Genomic DNA, 22,584 nt, shown 5'->3' with positions numbered 1-22,584 from the left:
GCACAGTTACAGAAGTTTATAGAAATCTGAAATATTCATAGGTTATTAAATTTGTATCCAGAAATATGCACGAGTTCTGCAGCGGAAATATTGCGAGACTTTAGGAGCTCAATCTTTCTGCAAAAGAATGTGTGCATAATTTATTTCTTGATGCAAATCTAATAATCTTTTTATCACATATACATTTTCACTTAAAAATATTATATAAATGATAAAGATATGCTTTTAAGCCAAAGTGAAATTGAAAATATCATAAAAGAACTTTTATACATGTTGACATACATGAAACTGACGTCACACAACCGATTTGAAATTTGACGTCAATATGGAAGTTTCAGGTTCCATTTGAAATTTAGCGGAGTTATTAAATATTAATTAGTATGTAATAGCTAATTGAAATGAGGGTTTTAAACTATTATTACAGTACACACACTGCATAATTCATTTGAAGTCAACAGGCCAAATTACCATTGGATTCCATTTAGTTTTCTGCACGTATACCCTGTACCTGTGGAAAATCTGTTACACAAACCCAAAATTTTGAATCTGCCTCTGGAATAATATGTACAAACCAAGTGCAATGTAACACCTATACCTCTATGTAACACCTATATTTTTATGTAACACCAATACTTATATGTAACACCCATACTTCCATGTAACACCTATACTTATATGTAACACCCATACTTGCATGTTACACCCACATATGTAACACACATACTTATATGTAACACCCATACTTATATGTAACACCAATACTTACATGTAACACCCATACTTCTATGTAACACCCATACTTCTATGTAACACCTATACTTATATGTAACACCCATACTTACATGTTACACCCACATATGTAACACCCATACTTATATGTAACACCCATACTTCTATGTAACACCAGTACTTACATGTAACACCCATACTTATACAAAAGTGGTCACACTTAAATGTTTGACGGCCTGATGTCAAAATAACAAAACTGGAAAAGTGCTAGTCAGTCTGATGATACATTTGAGATAATAAGCATAAATCAAGGGAAAAAACTCTGCTTTTACTGGGTCAAGGAAGATAATATAATATTGGCGCTGATTAATAATTATGTGAGGTCTGATGATTCTAGATGAAATACTTCTTGAATTATGTTGCCTACAGCAGTTTCGGAGGAGATGTCGTTTAAAAAAATTGTTAACAATGGACGGCGGAAGACAGACACAGCATGATCACAAAAGCTCACCATGACCTAGATTAACATTGAGTAAATGGAAAAAATTTTTACTATGTGAATTTATTTTTCATTAATCTTTAAAAATACAATAACGCTATTCAAAATAAAGAAACATTTTGGTATGATATAAAAAAAAAGGCATGAATTGGTTATTACTCAGTAACTTTTAGCTACAAATTCATTGAATTGTTCCAACTCCTTTAACTGAGCAAAGACTCGGAGAACCAATTTTGAGGCTTCTTTGCTTGAAATAGCATTGCACCTAAGACATAATTTACGTCAACTCGAGACTTCTTCAAACCACCTGTTTTTTCCATATTTCAATTCAATCTTCATCACTATTTGCATCAAAACCTGCTGAAAATATCTTTGACAGAAAGGCTTTCCTTTTCCCTAAATCTTTCACTTTCTCTCCATCACTAACTAACTTCTGTTTCTTGGCTCCTTCAAGTACTGTTTTATTTTTCAATTTTCTTTTATTCCTTATTTCATCATCTGTTTCTTTTAACCTTATAACATTCACCCTTTCATTTATATTCTTGTCTTCATTTAATGTTTCATTGCCTTCACTTTCTAGCACTTTGGCTTCTTTTCGTTTCCTTTGCTTCTTTTCTATAAATTTCTGTCTCTCATTTTTCTCTGCATTTTGAATATGGAAGTTAGCCTCACGTTTAGCTTGTGAGATTTCTGCACGCATTCTCTGTGCATGAACAGCTTTTTCATATGCCAGTCTCTCATTTAAATGGGCCCATTTAAATCTATGAAGATATTTAATGTTCCATAACTCTTCCCTCCATTTGTTTTTCTTCTTTCCTGTGAAAATCAATGAGGAAAATTATAAGTTTACAATCTTAAATGAAAATCTGTCAAAAACATTTTTGATGTAAGGATAACATGAGGATTCTGCAGATATTATAATTGAAACTAGAGCTGCTTTTGAGAAAAGCACATGTCTCCCACAACTGCCTTATCATCTAAATAGAAAGTCAGTCTTTATATACTGTTTACTCACTACAAATATACCTTTGAAGAGTAAAAAGGCTGATTTTGGGTAATTTAAGGGTCATAATTCTGAAGTGCCTTGGGTGATTTCGCTAGTTGGTGAAATTGACTGAGGAGTTATGGTCGAAAACATTTGGTTCAAGTTTGGTGAAGATTGGATAAGAAATGTTCAACTTAAGAGTGCAGACAAGAGTAAAAAGGCCGATTTTCAGTAATTCACGGGCCATAATTCCAAAGTGCCTGGGCCGATTTGGCTAGTTATCGGACTTGGCCGAGGACTTATAATCAAACACATGTTGTTCAAGTCTGTTGAAGATTGGATGAGAAATGTTCAACTTAGAGTAAAAAGGCTGATTTTCGGTAATTCAAGTGCCATAACTCCCAAGTGCTTTAACCGATTTGGCCAGTTATCGAACTCAGCCGAGGTCTTATGGTCAAACACATTTTGTCCAAGTTTGGTGAAGATTTGATGAGAAATGTTCGACTAAGATTGTGACAGACAGACACACAGACAGACAAACACCACTGTGTTCGAGAGTTACAGAGCTGACATGAAATTGCTAATGAACGGATGGAAACCAGTGTCATAACATAATACGCTCCCTTTCCGTGTCTAAAAACTTTAAAGAATGAATATATTATCTATCATCGTCATTAAATGTTCATGAAATGTGCGAGAATGCAAGTGCTGTTTGATCGCACTGACATCATTTCCTTTTTAATTACCTGTTATGGGGCTGTAATACATTTTATGCTTTGCTATAGAGCATATACATGTGGAAAAGCATGTTAACAGCATGTGAGCTCAGGAATCTCTGTTATAGTAACAAAGGTAAAAGCTCCTGTTGTAACATCACCAGACAAAGTGGCACTTTTATGCTAAAACAAGAGCTGTCTAATGAGGGTGCTCTTGACTATTTGAAACTCTACCACTTAAAACTAGCTTACATATAATCAAAGCCTTGAAATGTCTGATGGTTGCGGGTTTTTGGTAGATTTATTTTCTGTTTAAATGCTAGTCTATGAATATACATGAATGAGAAACAAATACAACTGAGAAACAAATTCAACTTTAATGTGCCTCATATCTAAAATGGACTCTGCTTGACCCAGCTTGTTTATAACCATGGGCTAGAATACCTTATCATTGATAGATCTTATATAATCTAAAATTTAATGGTCAGTGTGAGTCACCAGAATACAGGTTGAATAAAGACTGCTTGTTCATTGATAATTCATCCGCATTGTTCATGAATGGAACTATTTTGTGTAGCACATGAACATCCTTTGGATGTGATTCGGAATAAAATAAAGATGCTATGATTGTCAGAAATACACTTTAACTTTGGTAGTGGGATAAACCAGCAACCAAAAACTTTTAAAAGTTGAAAAAGAGGCATAATTTTGTGAAAATGTAAGCTAGATTTATGTAACTTACCATGTGAGGTCATGTTATGATGCTGAAGACATGTGACTATTTGAAGTTAGAAAGAATTTGGCTTGGCACATTTTGAGAAACCTTATATGCAAGATCTTAAGCAAAATTTCTAAGTTAATAAGGGGCATAATTTTGACAAAACAAAAACTAGCGTTATGTAACTTGACCTGAAAGGTCATCTCATAGTGCCGAAGACATGTATTAATTTGAAAGCCTTTAACCTTTGTACATTGTAGTTTTGGGTTATTTCTATGCAAAACATTAACTTGAAATTCTAAATTAAAAAGGGGCATAATTTTTACAAAATAAAAGCTAGAGTTATGTAACTTGTCCTGAGAAGAATGAATACGAAAGCTGTACAATTTGAATGTCAAGCTAAAATTATCTTTGACCTACACTTTTTCAGAGGCTGCAAAGTCATCTTTTTTTCAAAACTCTGGTATTGTTTAACTTACTAAACTGTAAACTGTATTAAGCAGCAACTTGACATAAGCAGCCAATCAGCTGACTTCCAAATTCCTGTTCCAATTTAAACTTGTCCTTAGCAGTCAAACTGTGTTGCTACTTAAGGTGGCTACCTAATACATGTTTGACAGTATGAAAAATAGGTTTGTTTCTGTGTAACAGTGTAACACTGAAATACAGTGAAACCTCTTTAGAAGAAACACTAACTGAAACTTGAATGTTTTTTGTGGTACGGAGGTTGTTGCTCTGAGGAGGTAATTCAATTCAAAATTTTGTTTAATCAAGAATGATCAATTTGTTTTTTTTACCCAGATGAATTGCAGTGAAAAACACTGTGTCTCTATAAAAAAATTATTCCTTAAGGTCGAGCATTCTGAGTTATTGTCCGGAAACCATTCAACTGTTCTCACGGGGGAGGAACTGTTACACGAGACTCGGTTGTGGAGGATATCATGTTACAGATTTAGGATGCTTCTGTTACAGTATTCCTGGATAATGTTACAGCATTCTGAGGATAATAATAGCTGTCGGTATTTTGTTTGCCAAAGATGTGGTAAAGATTTATCTCTTTTTCCAAAAATAAAAATTGTTTTTCTAGATCAGTGATATGCACGTCTGTTGAGACATGGCTTAACCTGCGAAACACAGTATATTGATGTCAGTCAAAAATATCTAAAAGAAATTGATTAAAAGATATTCCAACCATATTTCATGCAAATTTGCATTGATTAAAACCCTCTTCAGGCATGGACTTATAAAACGAGGTAGAAAAATTACTTTTGATCTAATATTTCGTGGTTTTATAGAATGTTGCAGTTTAGCAGGATATGTTACAGTTGTGGGGTGCTGCTTTTGAATGTGTTACAGATTTAGGATGATACTTTTTCCTTCTTCAGGATTCTGTTGTTAGATGTAAATACTGCTAAACAACATTTATTTTGTCATTTGAGGCAGTCAGACATGTACTAGAGTGGCGTTGCTGTAACGACGTTTAAAAACAAAGGGAAGTCCACCTAACGGGAGAAGATGTTGGTTGTGATATGTCAAGAATCAAATATGATGAACAGTTGATGATACAAGTTATGCAGAGCAAATCTCCCATCCCTTTTCCATGCAAATTGACCGATCGTTTGAACAATCTCTAAATACATCGGTTGTTAAATGTTTTTCCATTTATAACCTCTAAATAAATCACCAAAGATATCGCAGAGCAAAATCGAAAAATGTTTTAAGTGTGTATTTATCTATATTCACATAGATAAATTACTTTCTTTCAAATCTAAATAGAGAGTGAGTTACTATGTTTAGAAGGTAACTCCTAATTTTTGAACAACCCGAATTTAATGTGCTCGTGTTCGCGTTTACGCAATGCATACAGTCCTGAAACATGCCTTTTAATGGCGCACAGTCCTGAAAAGCCCTTGACACCGTCATACACACAAAGACAAAGATGCATATACTTTTAGATGAAAATCCTGAAACATTATACATTTTAACTTTGAATTGCATATAAAATCTTCTGTTAAATGGTTTAGGCTCCTAACTGTGACCAAACAGATTCAATGCTTCAGATTAGCCTATTTGATTGTGCATGCTTGCCAAATCTTCATTGTGCAGATGCATATCTGCTTGCAGGCAGCTACGTGCCTGCAAGCAGACTATGATTCAATGGTTGTTCCAACAGTAAACAAGTATACATGTTTAACAAAAAAAGAGAATCTTTTGTTATTTGAAATAAAGTTTTATTGCACATGTGCGAGTTGTCGTGAGAAAAGCCAATTAATTTCTTAAGTTTTCCATTACTGATTCCGAGAGGATATTTTCTTTTAAGCTTATTAGTAACTGAAATCATTGATAAAGACACGCATTGCCAAGCTCTTCTGAAGCTAGGACACATTGTTTGCTAGCTTAATACATGTTGCATAAACAGGTACTATTTATGAAAGAACAGCTTAGTAAAGTGCGAACGACGATTCAATGCGAATTGGTGATTATGGTATCATAGACATTAGATATAGAAAACTAGCTTTCCACTGAAAATGTTTATATATTATTTTATTATATATAGCTGTTGAATCAGATTTAGAATTTCGAAATTAGAAAAAATGCACTTGGTATAATATATTTGTTACATCTTACAAAAATCCTGCATAATTCATGATATCTAAATTTTATTTGCTATCCTGGTATTGTATATTGTCAAAATGTATTCCAAAAAGTATCATCCTAAATCTGTAACACATCCAGAAGAAGCACCCCACAACTGTAACATTCTATAAAACCACGAAAAATTGGACCAACATTGATTTTTCTACCTCGTATTATAACTGCATGCCTAAAGAGGGTCTTTATCGATGCAAATGAGCATAAAATATGGTTGAAACATATTTTAATCAACTTCTTTTAGATAATTTTCTATCAAAATTTTGGATTTTGTCATTAAACGCTTGATAGACATCAATATACTGTGTTTCACGTGTTAAACAATGTCTCAGCAGGCGTGCATACCACTGGTCTAGAAAAACAGTTTTTACTTTTGCAAAAAAGAGATAAATATTTACTATTTTTCTGGCAAACAAAACACCGACAGTGATTTTTATCCTCCGAATGCTGTTACGTTATCCAGGAATACTGTAACAGTAGCATCCTAAATCTGTAACATGATATCCTCCACAACCGAGTCTCGTGTAACAGTTCCTCCCCCATGGTTCTGGGTCACTGTGACCTTGACCTTTGACCTACTGACCTAAAAATAATTAGAGGTCATCTGCTGGTAATGACCGACCTCCCTATCAACTTTCATGACTGTGGGCCCAAGTGTTCTTGAGTTATCATCCGGAAACTGATTAACTGTTCTGCATCACGTGACCTGGACTTTGACCTTTGAACCTTCCTATCAACTTTCATAATCCTAGACTCAAGCGTTTTTGAGTTATCATCCGGAAATTGATTGGTCTACCTACCGACCAACATCTGCAAAACAATATACTTCGAAGAGGAGCATAATGAAGAAAACACATATGATAAATATTTAAGCTGCTTTGTGGCTATACCAACCTCCTATCTGTGTATTATTCAAGCTTGTAGCAACTTTCTTAGCCACTCGCTTGTCACGAAACTCCAACCATCCCTCTGAAAATGCACGGCCTCTCTTCCCTCTTGTTTTTGCTTTTACTGAAAAGAAAAATTTACATGACATTAAATCATTGCCTTTACTTTTTTCTGAAAGTGCTCCTTCTGCTAAAAATTTACATTTATTTTAACTATATGATCAATCAGAAATGAAAATATACTGCTGCAAGGTTTATGACAATAGAAGGTCTGCACAAAGTTTAAAGATGTTGTTGAACCATACTCCTCTTTCCTAGATAGAACTGTCAGAGGTTATAATGTTATTTCTTGTGTGTTTATACCTCTAGCCATGATGTTAAGCTCTAAGCAGTTACTTCAATTTCTTAAACGCATTTACCTTAATATGCTTGCCAGACTGCCAGTTAAAGGATATACTAAACCATGGAAAATATACCTGGGTTAGGACACATCTAAATGATAAGTGCGGCAAGTATTTAAACTTAAAAGCTTAAACAAGATGGAAGCACTAAAGTACCTCATAATCAAATGTTTTTGATACATGTATTTCCTCTCAAAACTCAATAAATATTGAGGTCAATGAAGATGAAAGTACACTTCGGCAGTTGGCTGTAAAATAGTCCAAATAATTGAACTTTTGGGACAGTGTGACAACTTTTGACAGTCACTGTCCCATCATGACAAAATCCCCAATGAAATTTATTGGGGAAATTTTCTGGTATATCTGTATAATATCATACTATTATGTACAATGTATTTGTTATGATTGCATCTCTGACAATGAATTTATGTTGACATCTAAGTATGAAATTGTCCAACTGACCCTTGTTGAATGTATATTTCGAGTTTTGCTTCACAAGTTTAGTGTCAATGGCGGTCGGCTTTGTATTAAAATAGATATCCCCTCGCACCTGATAAAATAGATATCCCCTCGCACCTGTTCACAGCTTCTCCAGCCCTCCGGAGCGTGCTCGTAACGGAGAAGGCACAGGGCATCGACAGAAGTGGAGCCAAGACAGCTGTCGATGTTCTGACTAATCCGGAGGGAGTGGCCCTGCAAAGGTTGGGACGACGAGATGGGCCATGCAGACTTCCAACAACTCTACCCGGGGGAGCCAACCTACTCAACTTCGGTTGTTTTAATAACAAAGGGCTTCGGCCACCCGGCTCCATTCAACTCGGGTGGTAATGATGGAACTCCTGCATGGCGATAGATGGCAAGACAACAACAGAACGCTGCGACAGATCTTTGCGGGACACTCTGAGTGGCACAGATGTGTAGACCAGACAGAAGACCTGCCAGTACTTAGACGGCATGCAGAGAAGACCCCGAGCCGCTCAAACTTCACACTCAACGTGAGGGAGACACCTTGGATCAGCGGCCTCAACCGCCCTTTTAAGGGCGAAGCTTGCCACACCTTCTGGTATATTGTCTATCGGCTACCATAGGGGAGCTGTCATTAAGGGCTCATTGGCCGCGACAGTGACCCACTTTTGGCATCAAAATTACTTTTCTTTGGCATATACTCTACGGAAATTGTGTAGATGTAAATTCTCACCATTTGGCTTCAAAAAGCATCTTTAACAGCGTGCCTGGTGACATGCTGGGGGTCCGTACTCTTAATTAGCGAAAGCTATGTTGTGCCTTTACGGGCGGATGGACCCTAATTAAACTTAAATAGTCAGTCTGTCAGCACCTGTTCACAGACATATAAAGACACTTATTTGAAATTAAGCATCATATTCAACTCATTTGAAATTTCCACATGAATATTATTATGTTTAATTCATTGGAGCAAATAAGTCTGACCCGTATTTTATGACTTTTTTCGATTTTTAAATTTCTTGGTTTTCCTATTAAACTGTATTAAAGTGCAGATATGGGTAAGGCTACAAGGCAGGATATGTGGCCAGCTAATTGGTTTAAAGGCAAACCTGTAAGATGTGTTCAAAAAATGGAAAGCGACGCGAAACACAGTATGGTTGTGAAGGATGCGGAGTGAATCTTTGTGTTGAGTGTTATAAGCCATACCACGTTGAAAAATTTCGGGAGCGATTTGGGAAATAGTGCTCAAAATCAATGCGTAAATAAATTAAATCTCTGAACATCAAGGGGGCTTGTAATTCATTAACAAAATATTAAATAAAACAAATATAAATATCTATAAATTTACTGCACTAACTTCTCTATTTACAACAGCATCCGTGTATGTATAAGCTGCATCATGAGAAACCTAACATAGTGTATTTCGGACCAGCATGGATCTAGACCAGACTGTGCGTGTAAGCGCAGTCTGGTCTAGATCCATGCTGGTCGCAGACGCTTTATGTTGGTTTTCTCATGGCACGGCCCTTATATGGTATCATCATTACCTGTCAATCAACAAGAATGACATTTGATGTAAGTATTTTTCATTATAAAGTCTATAAATTATTTAACATTTCTACATTTGAAATAATTCAGAATAATTACTGGCCCTCTTGGAAGTGTGCTAAATTAGAAATGAGTGTTTATTGAGCCAATGCAGTGTCGCGACTAGTTATGTGAAAAGTGGAAGTGAAATTGTGTGCGTTATTCATTATTCGATATGCAGAAAATACAGGAATATAGAGCGCAAAGGAAAATATATATAGTGAACATCAAGGAGTTGGTAGCAAATTAAAATATTAAGTGCTCCCCTCCCTCCAAAAACAGGGCTCACACTGGCCTCGAAGAAATAATAGCCAACTTGTTAACCTATGAAAAATTAATAGCCAAAATTGATGCGGATCTTTGCGTGCAATTTTTATAAAAACAAAATGATAAATTTTAACATATATATTTTCTTAATTGCTTTAAAAAGTAGTAGGCCCCAAATGGGGGTGTGGGAATCAGGGATTCATGGAAATTACCTCCTAATATTGGTGGTAGGGCCCCACTTGAACAGTTTAAAATGCTATAATCTGATGGATTTTGAAGGCATATACAGGACACATATTTAAGTTTGTTTAAGGCAGCTGAAATGGTTGATATTGACTGACATTATGGACGTGACAATAGCTCAGTTACCCCAATTCATGCACCCACAATACGGACACAGTTGCACACAATGGAAAGTTTACTAAGTCTTTGAGTATCATTCATGTTTATACTTTTTCTTGATACAAAAGTGTTTTCATGATTCTTTTGACCATAACTGACTTAAATTACTTAAAAAGAACAAAGCAATCAGGTCGCAAAAATACGTGATATTTGGCATCTATGCACACTATTGAATTACAGCTTTTTTCAACAAGTTTTTGATGCTTTATTCAACAGATATACTAATTTTTAAGTGTTTTGGAAAGTCTTTACTTACTCTAATTACAGTATGCTAGCAAATTTGTTTGTAGTTTGTCCGTGTCGGCCATGTCTCTAAAAATGGAAACAGGACTGGGTTTTTGATGTGCAAAACAAACATTAAATTTGCCAAAATTGTCTTTGTAAAAAAATTGACTATTAAAAATATCTGGCCTGTGATTTCAACAAATTTCGTTCTTTACAAATTCTTAAAATTCGAGAAAAAAATTTCTCACTTCGAAGAATTTCATTTTAGATTAAAAACACATTACAGATTTAATCTAGATCCTGATTAAAAAGATTTTGAAATCGTCGATAGTTAGGTCAGTTTATAATATTTCTTTAAAGATGATTAAATTAGCGGTAACTACAGATGGCAATTTAGTTTTTCATCAGGAAACAGCCCGTACAAATTGGTTTAATTGTCGTCTGCCGAATATAGAGTTGAAGAAAATTTGCGTTGGGGTTTTAAAATGTTCCAAAAAAGTAGCCTGCCAGTTCAATCTGATTGATAGCTAGATAAGTAAGATTAACTTCTGTTTATAATCGGTTTAATTGTCGTCTGCATCCTACCGCCTTAGGCAGTGTTGTCGGCATTGTTGACACGTGTAAATATACACGAGGTAATAAAACAGTCCGCTCTACCGATTTTCTACACTAGCAGACCGCGGGTTACTGTCTCACTTGGCATAATTATTTATGTAGCTATTAAATAAAATAATCGCCAGTTCCTGTCGCCAAAATGAAAAAATATTCGCCACTTAGATAAAATAATCGCAAATGGCAATAATGGCGACTGACAGCGTGAGCCCTGCAAAAAAAAAAAAAAAAAAAAATACACATAATTATATATTATTGTACATTACTGTATATAAGTGAAATGATTTGTAACAACATTTTCATTGCACATTTACATATATGACATGTACCCCACCCACTGAAATGAACAAAAAAACGTGAATCTAACCGTCGGGTTGAAGAAATACACGACCTAATTCTCCGAAATTCTCAAAGTAACGTCTAACTATGTTAACATTCATCAATGTCGGAACTCTACTTAAGTAGATTATACCGCTTTGTACCGGTTTTTTCTTCTTTTTTGTTTCTTTTATTGAATTTACTGGCACGTTGTCTTCCATGTTGGAATTTCGGATGCCTTCGGAAAGGTAAAAGTGCGATAAAATCCGAGGTCACGTAGACGTGGAAGAGTTATCTTTCCTGCGTTTCATGTTCCTGGAAAATCACTTTTTCTTGTCAAAATAAAGTTTCAGTTTGCTTTTGAGCTGTTATATATCTTATTCGTGATTACAGATTACGTTTCGGCTTATTTTCTTGCGCTGTCAATAACCATTTGTATAACAGTAGGTATTTTATGCTGGATCATGATAGAAGGTGGTTCAGAATTATCATCTATCATAGATCTACTGCTCTTGTAAAAGAAAATGTCAACATTTTAGACATGTTAATATGTTAATATGTTAAGGGACCCATAATAATAATGTAAGTGAGTATGGTAACCAGACTTCTAGACAACCAATACAGGGCTTAGGCTGGAGGTACGATAGTCCAAAGAAGTATAAAATACACAGAATGGCAACTGGCTGTAATCTCGCGTGAGCTCGTGTCAGAGCGTGATTCGGCGTTATCTTACTAAAAACAAACATCGGCGAGCATGGAGTTACAATTTGTACCTTTAAAACTACATTTAAAATACATGTTAGCTTTAAACAAAATTAGTTTAATTTGAAATGGTCTTAAGACACGAAGTACACGGTTTTTTTTGCCATCGAAAGAAGCGTGGTCATACGGTGATAATTATTTTATCGATGAATAATTGCTTTCGCATACACAATGGCGCGTGGAGAAAGCGCCACTTCCGGTAAACGAGATCTCGTTTTTTTGTCACGAGAGGTTGGCGAGATTTGCTCTATATGCCTTTCAAGTTGCCAATCTATTTATTTTTATAGCTCTTTGGATAGTCAAAATAATTCGACGTTCAGATTGTTTTATATTTGTGACTGGCAGTCTAAACGTAAAAACTTTGAAGGACCAAAATAATTGAAGATAAATCACAGTACACAGTCGTGTAAAGTTATTGGTTTTATATGGCGTGTAAACACACAGTAAATGTTGGTCGTGTACATACAAAGGTTTAAATCACCAGAAATTTCGTAATTTTGGATATTATTTGATAATTTTTACATAGATTAATGAGGAATTGAATCCCCTTTCAATACATGTAAGTTTTATTTGAATTTATATCCGATTCTTGAAATAATCGGCATTTTAAACCTGTAGAATGTAAAGCGATGGCAGCGATGAAAATTTCATCGGAAATTGCTTCAACTATTTTGGTCTTTCGAGTGTTTGACGCGAGTAGGGACGGTAATCAGTACAGTAGAATACTGAGAATTGTATTACAAAGAGCAGACTATATTTTATCTTTAAAAACCGGAGATGATTTCAAAAGTTTGTTCTCATATTTTTCTCTTAAATGTTTTAAGGAACCCTTGTTTTAAATACATCGGATGCATGTAAGTAACAGGAAACGGAATTCTTTTATCATACATGTGATCTCCCGCGCGGGAGGGTCAAAATCCCGATTTTTTCACCTTGCCTCCCGTCTCCCGACCAAAACCATATTTCTCCCGCTTTTCAATTTTTTAAAAAAAAAAATCAGTATTATGACTGGGCTGATAATTACCGAGGAGTGCCAAACATGTTTACACAGTAAATCAAAGTGTCACCGACTGTTGTGTATTTTACATGTTTGACACACATGTAGCTGGAGGAAGAGTTGTTTTTCACAGGTGAATTATTAATTGTTTGTTTTGATAAGGGATTAGACAAGCAGGGCCTTTTCCACCTGTCTCACGGGGCCGAATATCTGCCCATTCTCAATGCCAATTAAGCTCCATTTTTTACCAATTTGAAGCAAAAAAACTCCCAGTCATAAGAAATAATTCCCAACTGAAATGAATTTTGATTAATCAAAGAAAAGTTTTGCTCGGTAATAAAATCACATAAATAATTGTTGGAAAAACCAACCCATTACTATTTTTAGAACAGGAATGTTATTTCCCCTTATGAAGTTACGCCATTTTCTTCCAATGTTTACCAAATTAATTCGCTACTAAATCGGACATATTTCATTGAAAATTGGATGAAAACACACACTCATTTATTTGATAACATCAATCTACATTATTTTGGTAAGGGTAAATACATGTTGATGCATTTCTGTTTTCTATTTTTCATGTCAAAATCATCATTCTGTATTTTTATACGAAAGTGGGTGGGGTAAGGAATTTACATAATTTATTATTTGTGTTCAGACCAATTTAGAGCTTAGTTTTTGTTTTTTTAAGTCCTCGAGTAGAATAATGTTAATGCATGTTCAGCTTCATTTCAGACCTAAATTGAGACAGTACGTGTTTCTACAAATTTAATCTGTTAAGAAAGTTTAAAGTTCGAACAAGAGGTAGTCCAACTAATTGTACGTGAGCCACGATATTGTGATAATTTTTGCATAAGTCAATATCTTTCCTCCACGAGATGGGTTATGACGTATCACGAAAATATCTCAGAATCACTTTTGACGTCAAATTATTTGGACTAGAACAAGAGGGAGCTTCTGTAAGATAGCTTGCTCGACTTTTCTCAGTGATTGACTCTGAATTAAAGCTTTACCAGTAAAAGGGGCATAATATAGTCAATAGGTTTGAATGTAACGGAGATATAAGACATTATATAAAACTTTATAAAAAAAAATGAAGTTAAAAAGTGGCATAACTCTTTCAAAATTCAAATCAAGAGTTATGATTGTTTCTCTGGTGTAGACTTATATACATTATTGTGTGGCCAAAAATGTTTGATTTTGCCTCTAAGTTATGTGTCCGCGCGCTTAATTTATGTCGATAAAAAACCTCCAGTTTTGAGACCCCAACTCCAGCTGAAAAATGGCAAACCTCCAGTTTTGGGATTCTGAACTTATCAAATGTATGCTTTTATCCTGGGAAAAATACGGTCGCAAATTTGCCAAAAAATTAATAGCAATTCAGCGATTTTTTTCCTTACATAAGTGGTACCGAATATCAGACCCATTCACAATTGCAAATGGTCTTTCACAATTTTCAAATTTGGTCCGCCAGACCCATTCACAATTGGTGTGGAAACCTCTAGTTTTGACCCGTGAAAATCAAGAAAAACGTGTATTTGACCAGCACAAAATATGCCCACTCTCGGAAATTTTCTTTGAATTGCGTCTTGAGTTTGAAATTTCTGCCTCTTGTCAATCAAAATCCCAGTGAATTTCAGTACTGTTCGCCAGCACAAGCAGAAGTATGGCAGAAGGCGGAGCGTCATATGTTAATTAGCTACTGATAGATGTCAGTCACGCCAAGCGCCGACTGACACGAGGTCCTCGCGCGGTTTGTATTTAGTACAATAATGCCTGTCATTATCAAAGGTGTTTATTGATCAATGTGTTAAAGTTAATTGATAAACAATGCAGCCTTAGATTATCGTGTTTGTACCACTTGTTAATTAGTGGTATGCAGCTAATGTGGTATTATTATAGTCTTGCCAACTTAAGATAAAAATTTCCTTATAACTGAATAGAACAACGAACTGGATAATTAAAATCATTATTTTATGTGCTTGATACGATTATATGAGCCCGTCAGCCGTTGCAATCTATAGCAAATTTATTATTATTGCTGAGGCTTTGTGTGGGCCAAATCAAATTTAAATGCGTTAAATAAGCAGAAATTATGAGAATTGAATAGGTTATGTAGAAAAATGAATTTTAAAACGGGTATTTTTTTGTATTGTTTGTTGTGGATTCTGGCAGGTCTTGATTGCTGTAGAGGAGGATCTTGAATAATATAAAGATTGTGCCTAATTTTATACAGCTTAGTTATTCTGGACATTTTGCATCTTTGATGGAGACCGAGTGTGCCTTTCTATATACAGTTCATGGAGCATATTTGAGATTCAGCATTTACTGTAGTTATTTTTGACAAACCTGAATCATCTCCAACTGGCTGATGTTGCTGTCAGCTTAGGGGATTCCGGAACCAATTAGTGGAAGCATACTTCACCACGTAAACGACATATGTCTTGTAGGCTGTTGCTATAGCACTGGGTGGACTTGAGTGGATATTTATGAAAATGAATGCAATGATAGAGTAAGCTTTTTATGCCCCCGAAGGGACGCATATTAGTTTTCAACTGTCTGTCCGTTCATTAGTTCGTTCGTTCGTTCGTTCGTCACAACGTTAACTTTTTGCATGAAGGCACTTTACTGGCGAACCACTGCACCCAGGACCTTCAAACTTCACATGCTGATAGTACTTATTGAGTACACCACCCCTACTGACTTTGGGGTCACCAGGTCAAAGGTCAAGGTCACAGGGGCCAATGTTAACTTTTTGCATGAAGGCACTTTACTCGCGAACCACTGCACCCAGGACCTTCAAACTTCACATGCTGATAGTACTTATTGAGTACACTACCCCTACTGACTTTGGGGTCACCAGGTCAAAGGTCAAGGTCACCATGTCAAAGGTCAAGGTGCTGCAGGGGCATTTGTCACCATTAGTGACAGCTCTTGTTGGTGATGATCCTTATATGTGTTTTCCAAGAGAGATGAGGTGTAATGGTGACATTTGAGATATTTAGCACCTTCAGTGGGTTTCAGTGAGGTGTTATGGATTGTGCATGTGAGGTCAAATGGATTTTGCTTGTTGGAATATGAAATGACTTATTTGCTTTTAACCGTTTGTTTATCTGCTGTTTAAGAAGGGAAAAGTTACAAATATAGTTTAGAACTCCTACATTTCATGGCAAAGATTTGGAAATTTCAAACATATTTTAATTTTGATTTATTTCGAACAATGCAAAAATTTTATTTAAAACTTTGTGGTTTCTGTTTGCAGATAATAAAAAAGGTTTGGGGCAATAAAAGTGGAAGAGCTTGTAAATATTCATAATTCTGGCTCGAGCAACCAGAATAAAAAATGGATGAAGAGGAGGTTAAAAAGGTGAAGTCGATGTTGCGCTCTGTGCTCATCAGTTCCAAGGAGGGAATCAGTGCAACAAGCGTAAATCGTGAGTTGTATGGTTTTATGCAATTTCAACTGATTGTCATCCCAAGCTGAAGTTAAAATTAAACAGAGCATACACTCATAGGTTAGAGTGGACACAGTGGTCCAGTGGTTGTGAGTTCGGGCCACGGCTTCTCCAACTAAAAATTACTAACATTGGCATAAGAGTTGTGTATATGGGTGCTTTAGACCTGGCATGCTAAAGAACCAGGGAAGCTTCTGGAATAGGAGCATCTTCTGTATTTTGCATCTTGCACTATCCTTCCACTAAGGCTACTAACAGTCTTCTGGAGGAGTTGCCCATATGGGTTTCTGGTGGCAACTATAACATATACAAACAAACAAACAAACTCAGCTTATAAATATACAAACAAGCAAACTCTGATTCATAATGGTCATACTTGATAGGATAATCGCCTGTCATGGTCAGTTGATGGCCTTGTTATAAATGTTTTTATTGGGGGGATGGTGAGGGCGGGGTTAGATCAAAGGCCAAGTTCACTAAGACCTTGAGACTGGAAACAGTTTCCATTCAGTGGCTTAAGAATTCACTGGCCTATGTTTGTTAAACTTTATAAGATGATTACCTAAAGCTTGTAGATGCCCTGATATATACATAGTCAGTAGGTCAAAGGACCTCTACACTTAAAGTGGTTTCTTCACAGTAACTAAAAATAACTGAGCTACAGAAAGTGTTGTCAAACTTCTAAGGATTACTTCTTGTGGTCAGTTGATAGATAACTCCTTTTGTTTTGGGGTTCAGTAGGTCAAAGGTCAAGGTTACAGAGACATCAAGACTGAAAATGATTTCTTGCCAGTAACTTCAATAACTAAATAATGCTTTTTCTGTCATACGTTAAAATTCATACTGTGACAGCCCTTTTTTTGTAAATTTGGGGAAGGGTACCAGGTCCCTTTTGGAGGGGAAATTTACGTCGCGAAATCATTGTTTGGAGGAATATATTTGCTGAAAAGTAGTTAAAATCAGGACTGAAAATCAAAACTAATTTTATTTTTTTGCACGGGGAATTTTTGGCCAAGGTGGGGAAAAAAGTATACTTTTTAGATTGGGGAATGGGGCCGAATTTCGGCCCTAAAATCAGCATAAAAAAGGCCTGTATGATTGCGTCTGGTCAGTAGATAACCCCTTCAGATTTTGGGGTCAGTAGGTGAAAAGGTCAAAGAAACAGTGACCTCTACACTGAAAACAATTTCAATCCAATAATTAAAGAATACCGTAGTCTTGATGGAATGGATACCTGTTGCCAGTAAATTAGTTCTCATTTGGTCAAAGGTTAAGGTTACAGTTTGCAAAGTAACTTACCCACTCTGATGGGCCATCTTGGGTGAGGGACATATGTCATTGTGTTTTACAAATATATCTTGTTTTATTTAGACCATTATTGCCAAACATAAGAGCAATCATAATGGCTGAGTGCTAACACTGTAAAACCAGGGTCATGAGTTGAACCATCACTTTTCGAACTAAATAAAGAATTCCAAAAAAGAGTCCCATATCAAGGTACTTTACACGTTGGTAAACTAAAGAACAGGGACGCTTCTGGAACTCCAGCATTTTGTATCTGGCACTTTTTATCAGCCATAAGTACCTGGTAACAGTTTTAAATTTAAGTACCTGGTAACAGTTTTAAAAGGGGTTGCTCATGCATTCTACCAGTGGTGACTATAGATAATCATAAATGTACATTACCTTTTGCCAGAATAATGTTAAAAGGGAAGGATCCCAAGCCATTAGTTGATATTATATAAAAGCCATTATCCGGCCACTCATGACATTGTGTTAAGAATATTAAAAATCAGACCTGAAAATGATACAGCATTTTGAAATTTAAGAAAATGGCAGTCATTATAGGAAGCTCATACTGAGTTATTTTTTTAACAAATACCCTTTTAAGTAGGTTACTTTCTACTTTAAAATAAAAAGGAAATACTTTTAAAAAAATGTTACATTAAATCTCTTATGGAAACGTTCATAGCTGTTGCATTTCTTTTAAGCCTTAAATGAATTAAGAAGACAGAATTTATTAACTTATAAGCTCATATTCAAAGTTAAGACTTTTAGTGATTGAAATGAATTACAGTAAAAATAAAAAGAAATTTTTGCCTTGCCAACTCTACATTGCAAATATGAAGAATTTAAAGTTAACAAAACATGTTTGTTAAAGCCTAGATAATAACTAATTCAGACAACCTTCCAAATATTTTTGTTATTTCAGACGATTACAAAGATATTGTTGGTGAAAATATACCATACGTAAGGATGGGGTACAAGTCATTTGAGAGTTTCATCCTAGATATTCCTGATGTAGCTAGACTTGAAAGGTATGTTTAAAACTTAACCAGCCTTCTTTATTTAAATACCATGCTTGCGAGAGCCAAAAAAATGGTCTTTGTTTGCAGATTTTCTTGAACCATGATTTAAATATACATAGCACAAGTAGTTTGTATAGGGAAGTGATCTCTGTCCATTCGAAACGGTAAGAGATCATATCAAATTGCTTGAGTGGTCCGGGGTGCTTGAACCATCAATGTTCAAATACTGTGAAATCATTAATGTTCGTGGGGGACTAATTTTCGTGGATTTCGTGGTTGAATCAATCCACGAAATTTAATCCCAACGAAAACGTAAAATTCCCATTCATTTTATGTTCAGACGTTGAAATACACGAATTTACATCCCCACGAAATTGCCGTTTTGACCAAAACCACGAAATTTCATGCCCACGAAATTAAATGATTTCACAGTAAGCTGTTTTTCATACTTTACTGTTGTGGTCTTTGGAATTGTCTTTCTATACAGGGTTGACTGTAAATACAAATTAACAATTTTTTTAACTTTCCCTCACCGGTATATAAATCGAAATGAAATATATATACTTGCAGGAGAGGTGGTGAAATTATCATCCATGGTGTGGCTGATCAATCAACTTCACACATAAAGGCACTAGTCAGTAAACAGAGGAGTAAAAAAGTCAAAGTAAGATAACATTTTATGTGCTTTAGATAAATAAGGAATTTCTTTCAGTGTCTTAGAAATAGGGTTTAAATGTTAAGTAATCATGATTTTTTTTCGGACAGCATTTACAATATATACAAATGTATCAGATGTGTTATTGATTGGGAAAACTATGCCGAGAGTGAAACTTTGTGAAGGAATTACTGGAGCAGTGTTGGTGTCAAAGTTCAGATGAAAACTAAAATAATCATTTAAGTGTTGGTAACATAACATCGCAGTTTATAATACAAAATAAATGAAAACAGAACTTTATTCATAGAGGAAGATGTCAGATGAGTAGGTATTTTAAAAAGTAATAATTCAACATTCAACTTAACATATTTCATCTGTTGTTCACAGAAACCAGTGCGGCGGCCGAGAGGTGGTGGAGCAGCAAGGTTCCTGGGACCAAGAGGGCCAGCCCCATACAGACCACCCAGGACACCGGCACACTACATGCCAAGGACTGTCTTGCCAAGCTTTATTTCACCACCTAGCTTTATTTCACCACCTTTTGCAAAGTAAGTTATCATTCATAATTGAGAAACTGCTTCAGAAAAAAGTCAGTCAGTCCCAGTCTGTTAATGTACTTCATAACTAAGCCGCTTTGCTTGAAAAAAAAACAAAACTGTGAAAAAATCCATTATTCTGACATTAACCTATGTAATGATGCATTTCTAAAAGAAAACCAATAGAAATAAGCTTAGTACTTTTGATAGAGATAGTGACATGGACTAACATTTGTTATATGGGAGTTTTGCTTAGGCAATAATAAAGGGGATAATAAACTGTTTGTAGATTTGTCATGAAATCTTGTCATGTCTTTTCATTCAGGAATGCTAGATATTAAGGGTTGCTGCACATACCCAATGTTTTGCCATTGCTTGATTTCATTTTCAAACAAATTATGTAAGTTTTTTATGTTGGTTTCAATTAAAAAGAACCTTTTATGTTAAACAGGTCACTCACACCTGTTACTATATCAGTTGGCGGTGGATCCAGAACAATCCGAGTCGGCACCAACCCAATGTTTAACAAGGCTATATCAGAGGCAAACAAGGACAGAATTATTAATGTAAGCTGAAAATATTTTTTTTAATAATGGCCAACCTATGTCAGTCCATAAGCATACCATGCATTTAGCATGGCACTGCACAAGTAAATATGGTAAATTTTTGTTAAAGTCATTGAAAAGATGAAGAAAATGTGCTTTCTTGTTAGCACAAAATAATATGTCGTCTCTCACTGGATGTAAGATATTTCAATCTTATACTGAAACAAACATAATTTATACATTTAACAGTAAATGAAGGAGTACCATGTCTTTGATTAGATTTCTTTTCTCAGACTGATTGATGACATGCATACTGACAGGGGTTTTTTTTACGACTGGGGGAAGAGGCCCCAGTCTGTCATTGGGGGAAGAAAATAGCGCGCGACGAGCAGTTTTGGGGGATTTTTCCACTCAGGGGGGAATTTACAATTATGCATAATAAACACTTTAAACTATGTTTTTATTACATATTCTTGCAACTTTTAGCAACTATACACACTGTCACTTAGCAATAGATGGACTTGCACTAATGTTCACTTATCATTGTAACAAGGTGGGTGGGGAGAGTTGAAATGCTCGAATCATTGAATATTTAAAGGTCACATGCTTTTATTCACAAAAAATGCTTTAAAATAAGAGTTGCTTTTGCAAGAGTCATCATATTATTATTAAATGCATACTTTTGTTGGCTTTTTATTTCAGTTGTACTAGAAAATCTTGTAAGAAAGGATAAAAAAGTCCGAAAATCACGATCGCGAAAACGTGTGACAAATATGAAAAAAACGAAAGCAAACATTAAAAATTCTTGATAAAATTTCATCTTTTCACCAGAACTATTCCATACTTATAATATCTGATTACTTAAAACATTTATATTTTATTTTGCTCTAGCAAAATACCTCGGCAAAGATAATAAATTTGCGTAACGGCCGACCGGCTTATTTAATCGAACCAAGCACATAAAATAATTACTTTAAATTAACAACACATTTTACACAATACAGCATAAGCTGTTACCGCTAATTAACAAGAGGTACAAACACGATAATCTGACGCTGCATTGTTTATCAATCATCTATATTACATACTGATGATAACCACGTGTCAGTCGGCGCGTGGCGTGATTGACATCTGTCAGTAGCTAATTAACATACGACGCTCCGCCTACTGTCATACTTACGCTGGTGTCGACAAACAGTATGAAGTTCACTGGGATTTTGATTGACAAGGGGCAGAGCTTTCGAACTCGTTACGCATCAAAGAGTATTACCGCGAGACAAGCAGACGCCCACGGCATATTATGTGCGGGTCAGATACGAGTTTTTATCGATTTTCGCTGGTCAAAACCGTAACCTCGGGTCCGCTGAACGCTTTTCTAACATTTTTCTACTATTTCTAAAGGTTTTCACACCCATTTAAAATTGTGAAAGACCGTCTGCAATTGTGAACGGGTCGGATATTCGGTCGGGAAAATCGCTGGGAGTAATCTCCATTGCTTTGTTTACGGTTTTGGAGGGGGGAATTTCGGACGTAGGGGAATTTCGACTGCGGTAGGGGAAATCCTTGGCTGTGGGGGAAATCCTCGGCTGGGGGACGAGGCCGATATTCGGCCTCTGCTATAGAATAAAAAAAACCCCTGACTGAAATCATTAATATTCATGGGGGATTAAGTTTCGTGGGTGAGTCAGTCCACAAAATTTAATCCCAATGAACAAGTAACATTCCCATTCATTTTATGTTCAAAAGCTGAAATCCACAAATTCATATCCACAGGAAATTGTCATTTTGACCAGAACCACGAAAGTTTATGCACAAAATTAAATTATTTTACAGTAGACACAAGGGGAGAATTATGAAGGTTA

The 22,584-nt window shown here is 35.6% G+C and overlaps 2 protein-coding genes across 6 annotated transcripts in view; one reads left to right on the top strand and one right to left on the bottom strand.

The window, feature by feature from the left end:
* Window positions 1-1,275: 1,275 nt before the first annotated feature.
* LOC123541032 (activator of basal transcription 1-like) lies at window positions 1,276-11,715 on the bottom strand. The gene is made up of 3 exons (XM_045326383.2): window positions 11,513-11,715; window positions 7,194-7,310; window positions 1,276-2,044 (listed from the first exon to the last, which is right to left on the bottom strand). Exons 1-3 carry the CDS (start codon window positions 11,682-11,684, stop codon window positions 1,557-1,559), a joined length of 777 nt encoding a protein of 258 aa, XP_045182318.2. The 5' UTR covers window positions 11,685-11,715; the 3' UTR covers window positions 1,276-1,556.
* A 45-nt stretch (window positions 11,716-11,760) lies between these two features.
* Window positions 11,761-22,584, top strand: part of LOC123541031 (tudor domain-containing protein 7B-like) — a 68,275-nt gene continuing 57,451 nt past the window's right edge. For all 5 annotated transcript variants that reach the window (XM_045326380.2, XM_045326382.2, XM_045326379.2 and 2 more), the window contains exons 1-6: window positions 11,761-11,906; window positions 16,485-16,656; window positions 18,890-18,995; window positions 19,557-19,650; window positions 20,029-20,189; window positions 20,629-20,743. In XM_045326380.2, the coding sequence (XP_045182315.2) occupies window positions 16,566-16,656; window positions 18,890-18,995; window positions 19,557-19,650; window positions 20,029-20,189; window positions 20,629-20,743 (567 nt within the window). In that variant the 5' untranslated portion in view covers window positions 11,761-11,906; window positions 16,485-16,565. The remainder of the gene's footprint in view (window positions 11,907-16,484; window positions 16,657-18,889; window positions 18,996-19,556; window positions 19,651-20,028; window positions 20,190-20,628; window positions 20,744-22,584) is intronic.

Source organism: Mercenaria mercenaria, chromosome 16 (assembly GCF_021730395.1).
Source record: "Mercenaria mercenaria strain notata chromosome 16, MADL_Memer_1, whole genome shotgun sequence".
In the NCBI taxonomy this organism is placed as follows: domain Eukaryota; kingdom Metazoa; phylum Mollusca; class Bivalvia; order Venerida; family Veneridae; genus Mercenaria; species Mercenaria mercenaria.
Note: the sequence above shows the minus strand (reverse complement) of the source record. Positions and strands in the feature narration are given on the sequence as shown.